At 39.7% G+C, this 10,618-nt stretch overlaps 1 protein-coding gene across 1 annotated transcript in view; it reads left to right on the top strand.

The window, feature by feature from the left end:
- Positions 1-1,065: 1,065 nt before the first annotated feature.
- The window catches only part of LOC145410752 (uncharacterized), a 137,145-nt gene continuing 127,592 nt past the window's right edge, over positions 1,066-10,618 (top strand). Inside the window, exon 1 of the mRNA XM_080280855.1 lies at positions 1,066-1,340. Coding sequence (XP_080136981.1) covers positions 1,228-1,340 — 113 coding nt within the window. The 5' untranslated portion in view covers positions 1,066-1,227. The remainder of the gene's footprint in view (positions 1,341-10,618) is intronic.

Raw genomic sequence — 10,618 nt, 5'->3', positions numbered from 1 at the left:
TGCTCAACCGCCGAGAATGCCTTACTCAGCTGAAGGAAATCGTCTGGTTGAATAAATACTAATTCTGGCCGTGAGGGTATTAACGGTCCTGGTATTAGCGCTCCCATTTAGCCGTGACTCAGATGAAGAAAATCCTATGAATTTAACTAGAAAACGCTGGTTATCAAGAGACGGTTAATAAATAAATGTAATCAGATGAAGAAAATCCTATGAACTTAACTAGAACAACGCTAGATATCAAGAGACGGTTAATAGATGTAATCAGATGAAGAAAGTCCTATGAACTTAACTAGAACAACGCTGGTTATCAAGAGACGGTAAATAAATAAATGGAATCAGTAAGAGTAATTTTGAAAGCTATGTTGGACGCCACTGACATTTTTGTTGTTGCCTGGATGCCAAAAATGAATTAAGGAAAATAATAGCGTGCGGAAAAGATCGTCCATGGAGCATTTTTTGAACGATCTCCCTTCTATTGTTTATTTTTTTACGCTATATGCATGACGCGGATACTGACACACTTATAGGAGTGGGTATGGGATGGGTGTCGGTGTATGGTGAGGTATAGAAGGGTGTTATAGTGCGATATAGCATGTACTCCAGCTATAGCTTCATTTATAGATTCGTCGCTGAAAGCCGACCCACAGTGCAATGCGGTCTTTGCTTCTACGTGCTCTACCTGCGAAAACCGGGGTAAATGAGTCAAAACCGGAACCCAGAGGTGGATTGGGAGTATATTTGAGTTAGGAGTTGGGTGTGGGAATTGGGAAATGGCAGGAAAATGGGGAAAATAAGGGATAAATGGGGTTGCGACGTTGCTTGTTATGGGGGCGAAAAACCGGAGGGGAAACACCCAAAACCTGACACCGAGATGAAGTCCGAGTGAATTCGATTGCAGGTTGGGAAAATGGGGTCCGCAAATGGGAGGAAAGAAGGGAAATTAGGGGTAAATGGGGTTGCGACGTTGCCGGGGTAGACGTGGCAACTATGGCGGCCCGCCCTCCCCCGCCACAGTGGCCTCGCCCGGGTGTCGTCCGGAGGAGTGCCGCGCAGGAGGTGGTTCGGTTCGCGTTGTTCTGTGTCCAAAATCACCCAGATCCGCGGCGTGTGTGTAGCGTGGAGTGGCTGTGAGTGGGAAATAAGGAGTGTTGGGGAGCGTGGTTATGATGGTGGGGAGGATAAAAGCCCCGGTTGGCCCCGTCTCCCCTCCGCTTGCCTGAACCCCGCATGGAATCGGTGAAGATCGCAGGTTTGGGCCCCCACGCCCCTCAAATCCTCTACCCTGGGGGACGACAGCCGCCCCCGGGACCCCAGGCCGCCCACCCTCCGCCCACGTCAAGGTAAAGTCACGTACCAACCCCTTAGACGCAAACCTAGGGCCACGTGATGAGGCTAAGTCCCCCTCCACGTAGTAGAAATTCACGTGTCAGGAAATCCACGTAAACCCCGAGGTAGACTTTACACGTCAGGGTAAATTCACGTAGCTAGTCCTTAGACCTGGGTCCATGTGAAAGCCCACACGTAGTAAAAAATTCACGTAAACCAAGTAAACCATGTAATTCACGTGATGGGAAAACACCAAACTTCAAGTTAAGTATTCCTTTTACGTTAGGGTAAAATCACGTAGCAACCACGTAAACTCGGGACCACGTGATGAACCCTTGCCACGTAGTTGCAGTTCACGTGAAGCTCTGAGTAATACCTTCCACGTCAGGTTGAAATTCACGTTGGGAAATCCCCGTTAGCCTATGAGTAATCCCACCACGTAACGCGTTCTTATACATACCACATGGTAGTTCCTTGCCACGTAGTTTACGAGTGAAATCCACGGAAGCATTTGTTACGGTACATTACTAGTCTTGTTAAATTCACGTAGCATCCTGAGCTTGATCCTGTGACCACGTGATTAAAGTTCCTGCCACGTAGTTAAATTTCACTCAGGAAATACGTCAACAAAGAAATCTAGGAAATTATGAAGATGTCAGTAATGCTTGTAGGCCAGAATTCGTATCTTAAAGTATTGAAAACCGACCTTAATGAGCATCAGAGAGGCACTTGGTAAATAAATGTAAAATATGGAGTATGGTAGTCCTATAATTACCCTTAAAAATAACTACAAATGAACCAGAAGGCATTCTCTATAGGTTGTCTAAATTCACGTAACCCCAAAACACTACGTGCTGTAAATTTTTCGCCCATTTAAACGTATGGGAGAGCTTAGTACATTAAAAATAAATATGTTCTAGCTATCTAACATCCAACACGTTAAACAAACAAACGCTGGTGTACGTAGAGTCCAGATGTCTTGCTTGTAACGTCAAATTAGAAGTACGTGGGGAAAGTAGGGATTTAAATTACGTGCTTTGCGTCGTTTGTACGTTTGGTCGAATAGGGGGGGTTGAGAATAAGGGTGGAAATAGGAAGAGAGATAGACAGCGGCAGACTGGAGAGAGAGAGAGAGAGAGAGAGAGAGAGAGCTTTACTCCGGCTTTAGCTTTCTCCCTTTCTCAAACATCACCCCCTCCCCCTTTTGGTCTGTCTCGTTATCTCTAGCTTCTTCTACTTTCTCTAATTCTTTCTTTCTCAAAATAAAGCCAGAGAGAGAATATATAGTCGCATTTTTCACAAAGCTGAACATAATATTTCAAAATGCGGAGGTGAACGATAAGATGAGGAGTTGCGATGTTGCCACATATGCCCCTGCCTTGTGGCAACGCCGCACCATGACCTCCACTGAATCAAAAAGTGGATGTGTACATGTGTGCGTGTGGGCAAGGAGCAGTGTGTGTACGTATGTTAGGTGTATGTATGTGTGTGTGTATGACGGATAAATGTGTGGGTGGGTGTTCATGTACTTCGGGGTACTGGTGTACGTGGGATTTGCGAATGTGGACGCTTTGAAGTTGTGTGTGTGTGTGTGTGGGGTGACAGCATGTGCGTAATGTAAGCTGTGTACGTTTCAGGAGTGTAAGTCTTGGGAAACTGCTGTGTATGCATATGTATAAACCTACCCTTGCCAGATGTATGGATAAGCCTGGTATGAATATATGTATGTATGTGTATGTATATGTAGACGTAGTTGTGTATGTAGACTTGTAACTGTGTACTTCATCGTGCTTATGTGCGTTTTGAGTGCGTGTGAACTTTATGGGAAGGGCTCTAACAGTTCCTTAGCATTCTCTCTCTCTCTCTCTCTCTCTCTCTCTCTCTCTCTCTCTCTCAGCCGGCTTGCTTTCTTCCCCCTTCCTTGCTCTTTCTTTCCTCCCTCTCTTCTCCTTTCTTCAGTTTCATTTCTCTCCCTGTCATTTCTCGCTCCTTTCTTTTCTCCTTCCTTTCATCACCCGTCTCTCCTTCCCCCTCTCTTCGGTCTCCCCTTCACTCTTTTCTCTCGCTCCTTCCCTCTTTCATTTCTCTCCTTTCTTTCTCTCCCCCTTCACTGCGTCTTTTGACCCCCTCTTTTCAGTGCCCCATTCACTCTGCTATTTCCTTTGTATCTCTCTCTCTCTCTCTCTCTCTCTCAGTGAATAAAACATGTATGATGTGAAGAAATCAGATGTTTCACTCCAAATTAATATCCGCGAAACCTGCTTCACTCAAACTTCAAATCATGCCATTACGTTTCCGGGTATGCGTGAGTGTTAAATTCACGACGAGTTTTGATAAGTTATGGAAAAAACTCTGCGAGCGTGACGTTTCAAAATATTTCGGACTTCTCGCTGATGTTTTGAAATGGCTGAAGAGGCGACCGCTAAAAATGACATGTTTTGGAGTATATCTTTGCTTTGTTCAGGCGATTTTATTCAGTGTAGGAAAGATCTTTACTGGTGAAGTGTATATGTAGGCTGTATTTAACCCCTCCACTTCGAGAACCCTCCTTTGTTCTGAATAAAATCGTCTGAAGTTGGAGAAAACCCAAGTGCACGAACTCATCCACATGGAAGTGTCCTGTGCTGAATAAAAGCGTCTGGAGATGGAGAAAATGTAAGTGCGATATCAGTCCCCTCTTACTAAAACCGTCTGAAAATAGGAGAAAAGCAATTGTGATATCTAATATTCTAACCCCGCTGAATAAAATCGTGTGGATAGGAGGAATGCGTTTTATCAGAGTTCTAAGTTGAAAAATCGCAAGATGAACAAAATCGTCTGGAGATAGGAAAGGGAATGTATGTCAGAGTTGAACGGTTTGAGTATTATAATGGGTCTGTGAATATTCGATAGAATTTAAATGCACTCAGCTTCACGGAATAGAGTATATAAATCATGTTAGTTCGATGATGTAGCTCTCACGCTTCTTTCTTCTCCTCCTCCTCCCCTTCGTACTCTTCTTCGTCTTCGTACTCTTCTTCGTACTCTGGCGTGTGTAGGACCGGATTTTTTTTTTTTTTTTTTTTAAGGTAAATTGTCATCCCTCCATTGTGAATGCTTAGGTGTAGGTAAAGGAGATTGATACTTGGGTATGGTGTTAGTCACGAGGAAGTGCTGTGGATAGAATGTCGAGGCGTACTAGAAGATGGTTCTAGTCACGAAAAAGTGCTGTGGAATGGATGTAAAACCGGACTTGGGTCTTAAACGAGAAGTTAGTACTAGAATATGGTGCTAGTCACGAAGAATGTGCCGTGGAAGGGACGTAGAGTCGTAGTAGTGTCATATTCTTCAACTGAGCAGCGGAAAATAAGCTGAAAACGGACGGTAATCAGCCAAACCTATGATAAAAAAAATATATATATATAAATGTCCCAGTGTTTGTGGGGTGGTGGTGCAGTTTTTGTGTCACTTTCCAAGCTCGCATACCAAGAACGTAGGACATTGTGTGCTATCGCTGGAATGTGGTTTCATGTACTAAAATCGCCGTGTGCATATATTGATGTAGCTGCGTATTTTTGTGCTGGTAGAGTATATTTGTCACACACAAGCTGGAGTGAGTATGATATAGTGATTGGGATCGAAGGAGTTTTAGTGTCACCTGTTTCAACTCGTGTCAAGACGTACCGGTACTTGTTTAACTCGATTGTAAACTTGTACTTCTACCTTCTCGTACTTTTTAGCTTTGGTGTAGATTAAGGACATTATTTTATGCGATAGAAGTGTGATTCGAAGTAGGGTAACAGCTGTCATTTAGTGCTATCGACGTACGGTACCGGTAGTGTACTTTCTGCCTTTTGTGGTATCGAATGTGTGTGGGTTTTCTTATTGCGTTATCGAAGTGATGTGGTTTTCGTAGTACATGTTTTATTGCTTGTGCTATAGAAGTGTAATTTCTGTCCTTCTGTGCTACATTGGAAAGGTGCAAAGTCTGCCGGTTGTGTCATAGATGGTGTATAGTTTCGATTGTTACCGAATTAATGTAAAATCTGCTGATTGTGCTGTGAAAGTGTAATTTCTGTGGTTTGTGCTATCGAAGGTAATTTACTGAGCTGTGGATGGTCCGATGGTACCGTCATTTGTGCTACCGAAGTGGTGTACAATTTCTGCCGTTTGTCCCGTAAGAAGTCCTCAATTCCTGTCGTTTTCGCTATCCACATAGTGTAAATTTGATCGTTTGTGCCATCGGAGTGGTACAATTTGTCGTTTGAGCCGTCGAAGTGGTATTTGTGCTGTCGAAGTGGTATTTCTGACGTATGAGCTATTGAAGTGGATTAAGTTCTGTCGTGTGTACTACCGAAGTGGTATAATTTGCTTGCTGTCGAAGTGGTATAATTTGTTTGCTGTCGAAGTGGTATAATTTGCTGTCGAAGTGGTATAATTATTCTCGTTTGTGCAGTCGAAGTGATATAGTTTTGCTGTCAAAGTGGTATAATTTTGTGTGCTGTCGGTGGTATAATTTTGTTTGCTGTCGAAGTGGTATAATTTTGTTTGCTGTCGAAGTGGTATAATTTACGTTTGCTGTCGAAGTGGTATAATTTTTGTCTAGTGCTGTCGAAGTGGTATAATTTGTCCGTGTATACTATCGCAGTGGTATAATTTTTGTCGTTTATGCTATCGAAGTATCGTTTGTGGTATCGAAGTGGTATAATTTGTCCGTTTATGTTATCGGAGTGGTATAATTTACCCATTTATGCCATCGAAGTGGTATATTTGTCAGTTTATGTTATCGCAGTGGTATAATTTGTCGTGCTATCGAAGTGGTGTAATTGTCGTTTGTGAAGTATGGTGTACAGTAATTTGTGTCGTTTGTGCCATCAGCGTCGTGTATTTTCTGTTTGTGCTGAAGGTGCGAAATTTGTTTGTGTAGTTGAGCATTGTGATGTGATACCGAAGCTGTGTTATTTATGTCGCTTGTGCAATCGAAGACGTTTAATATCATGTGAAAGTGTTTAAAATCTATGGTGTGAGATAGTGAAGTGTTGTTGTTTGTGCCATCGAAGTGTAATATCGTCTGTGCTATTGGGGGTGTACAGTAAAGTCTGTATGCTATTGAAGTGATATACGGTATATATATATATATATATATATATATATATATATATATATATATATATATATATATATCGCTCGTGCAGCCAAATGTATAGAACTTTTTTCTACACATACTAGCCAATTAAAGTCTAAAATAAGATGCGTGTGTTTTGGCACACAGACTGTAAATTAAAATACAATTTATTGCAGCATGCACCGATATGCTACCTTATTAAATTTTAAAATAAATTTTTTTTTCGACGTACATACTAGCTAAATAACAAAGTACCGGTATGTGGTGTAGGCCTTAAATAAATTAGGTGAACTTTGTCACATGTAAACTTGCCAACTAAAGTGTAAATACAGTATATAGATTATCTTGGGAGTGTACACTTATTATTATTACCGGTATTATTATTGCTGCAATGTTTTTTGTATGCTCGTCAAAGCGATGACAATACCATAGTGTTATTCTTTGTACCGTAGTGTTATGATGTGTTTTGTCGAAATGTTATTCTGCAGCGTTACCGTACTCAATTTAAGACCCAAGTTTGGATGCCGTATTGTGAGTTACCGCCAGAAATAAAAGTTTGCAGGTAGATTATGGGAATTTTTCGAAATGCTTTGAGGCTATGTGAGTTTGTTAGTGTAAAGAGATTAACGTCGTATTGTCTTGACGCTTGAGTTCATTATGGTAGTATTAGCAGTAGTAATAGTAATGGTGGTGGTGGTGGTAGTAGTCGTAGTAGTAGTAATAGGTGGGGAGTATGGATGTCGTATAGTGTTTTAGGGAAAGAAGGTAGGTTTCCAGTTTGCTAATTTTCTGTGGTTAGGCCAAATAATAATAATAATAATCTATAGTCTGTTTTCTTTTGTAAGATGAATTTTATAAAGTTTTAAGAGAAATTAATTTGAATCGTAGTTTGAAGTACAGAAAAGGAAAGTCCTAATCTGTGTGATCAAAATTATCCGAAATTTTGTGAAATGTGTTGTGAAAATTGCAGTGGAAAATTATCTTATCATAGTTTGCTTTTTTTTTTTATTATGATGGTGATGTGATGATTATTATTATTATTTATTATTATTATTTTTATTATTATTATTGTCTAAATTCAACCACTTATACATGTGTTTTTTCGTTTTTATTTCTTATACTGCAATGCCGAGATTATTATTACTGCAGAGGTGATGCTTTTATGATGCTGTAGTGTTCGCTGATAAAAGAAAATGTGTGTGTGTGTGTGTGTGTGTGTGTGTGTGTGTGTGTGTCTATCGCGTGAATTTCGTTTCTTACAGTGCCGAGTTTGTTATTAATGTCGAGTTGATGGTTTATTATAGTATTTTGTGACTGACAGCAACTTTTGTATTTCCAGAATTTCTTGTATTCCTTAAAAGGTTCAGTGAAAAACGTACTGCGTGCATTTGCAGGAAAAATAAATAATCAAAGTTTCCGTTATATTGTGGTGTATGAACGTTCTTATGATATGGGGATATGTGGTACTCTTTCTTAATTGTGAAAGAGTTAAAATGTCTGGAATAAAGAAGACAATTTTTTTTTTTTTTTTGAAAAATTGAAAAGGTGCATAGGAGTTGTGAAAAAATATAAAGAGCTGAAATTTGGTGTTCGTACCGTAAGTGGATTTAGTAATACGTTTCATGGAGTCATTATGTTCACATTACTAACAAGAATAGCGTCCAGATCGGGTCGAAATTCTTTCATCTTAATATTTTTGCAGTTTCAGTTAGTGGGTATAATTTTTCCATGATAAATATTCTCAAACTTGACTGTAACTCTGATTGTTAGGTTTTCTGTGGACTGAAGTAAACTGCTTGAGATTAGTCTTTATAACGTGCCTTTTGTGAATATGTAGTCGTGAAAAGGTTAAATTATTATTATTATTATTTTTACAAAGTTCTACTACCACCACCACTGCCGGCACTACTGCTGCTGCTACTGCTATTATTTATTATAATTATTATTATTGTTATTATTATTATATCTTGGTCTTAACGTTGTGCCCCCAACTTTGACTACCAAAAACGCAATTCGGTGTTGCCAAAACCACAAATGTAGTGAAATATGGAAGTAAATAAATAAAACAGTAAAAAGGGGGCGCAGAATCCAATTAAAGTGAGGACGGCCATTTTTGTTGGTGTGCATGAAATATTAGTGCAGAAAATAGCGAAATTACCGGTGTGGGGCGGTAGACCCTTCACTACGATGACTGCTTTAGTCACGGATTACAGTGACGTGGAAGGCCGTGTAGCACCTCTCCCACAGCGATTTATTCTGCACATACCAATAAACCCTTCAGCACGGTGACCTCGATTTTAACTTCATAGTGACGTGGAAGGCCTCGTAACGCCACTCCCTTAGCGATTTATTCTGCAGTAACCGGACGGTTTTTAATGCCCCCCTTTTTTTTTTTTTTCCGGACCGTTTCGGAATGGTGTGTTTTCGCTGTTTAATAGTGTGCGGGTTTTTTGTTGTGTTAAAATGGCATTCGTTTGCACTGAAACAAGTTTTTCGTTATGTAGTCAAAAATTTCGATTTTCGTTGCTTAGTGATTAAGTTACTGTTTAACGTTTTGTAATAAAGTACAGGTACTCCATTATCGTTTCTCGTTATGCAGTGGTGTGCGTTTTTCAGTATGTAGCGGTTAATTATTATATAGTACCCGTATGATAATAATAATGTGCTATTTTCTCATTTGCTACGGTTCGCCGTTGTTTTCACGTTACCAGTACGCTATGCAGTGAACAATGTGCGTTGTTATTACCGTAAAATTGCAGTAGCAGTTTTTCATTACATAGCGATTATCACAATTTTCCATAAGGTACTACTATGAACTACTTTTTTCATTGTATAGCGTCTAATATGCTGCTTTTCACATTTTACGGTAATTAAAAACGTGTCAGTCAGTTACAGGCCTATAATTATTGCAGTGACCGTACTTTGTGTTTTTCATTGTTTTAAGGAAATTGAAGGGTATGATGTTTTAAGTGTTGATTTACATAGGTACGGGGGGCCTATATTCTCGTGTCCCTAGCACTTCTTACCGATTTATTTGTAAGGCGGGTTAACATCGTTCTGTTCGTCATATATGCAGAGTATGGCGATATTGGAAGGATTTATACAAAGCATAAAATAGGACAAGGTGTAATAAACTAAATCGCTTAGAGAAAATGTCAGGGAGCTTCCTTAACCGCCAGGAATACCGGTCAGAGAGTGCTATTTCATTATTTAGCGAACTCAAATACCCCCTCTTCGTTGTGTTTGTGTTGTGTTCAGTACGATTTATTTGTTTATTTTTGGTAAGCTGATATGAACTGAATATTTTTATTTTGAAGTGATACCAGCGTTCGTATATTATTGCGAGTTACTGTGTTGCTGTAGTAATATTGTCGAGTGTTCATTTTATTTTTGTTTTATATGGTTGCTTTATTGACTGAAATAAATGCAGTGAGGTGAGCTCGTGTGTGTGTGTGTGCCAATGTTGCGAACCGTTTCTTTGTATGTATCAAGTGTATGCGTGTAGCTTTTCCGCGATATATTTATAGTGGTAGTGAACCATTTTTAAAAATTATATACTATAGCTACCAACTGTTTGTAGAGCGAGTTTGGTGCTTTATAATGTTAGCTAATAATTCTGGTAGTATAATATGCTGAACTGTATCTTAGCTGTATCTTCATTATTTTTGTATTATACTTTTATGCCTGTTATTTGTGCAGATAATGGGTATTTTGTTTACGGTAAGCTCAGCGATTTTTTTACTAGTTCTTACAATGCTGGTATCGTAATTCTGACGTGTATTGGTTGTGTCGTAAATAGTCTTATATTTTCATCATTTTACGGTGCCTGTTTAGTGACTGAACACTTTTACAGTGACCGCAGTGTCTTGTGAGCTAATTACATGCTATACCCTTTTAACTCTAACCTGGCCCAAAATTGCCATCACTCCACCTTGAATACTGGGCTGCAACAAGAGATAGACAATGGATTATGATGCTAGTCAAGGAAAAGTGTTGTGGAAAGGATGTAGAGCCGCAGTAGTATTTTATTCTGCCACTCAGCTACGTGAAATTGCAAAAGGATAAAAAAAAGTCTGGGGCAAGATAAAGTAAAAGGACTATAGTAACGATATTGACAGCCGTATCTCTGTATTACGGTGTGTTTAATTTGATCATTGTCTTATTCTGCTAATGAGCTACGTGAAATTG

Source organism: Coenobita brevimanus, chromosome 86, assembly GCF_032717465.1.
Source record: "Coenobita brevimanus isolate Jiangsu-jjx chromosome 86, ASM3271746v2, whole genome shotgun sequence".
NCBI classification, from domain to species: Eukaryota; Metazoa; Arthropoda; class Malacostraca; order Decapoda; family Coenobitidae; genus Coenobita; species Coenobita brevimanus.
This window is presented reverse-complemented; position numbering and strand designations above follow the sequence as displayed.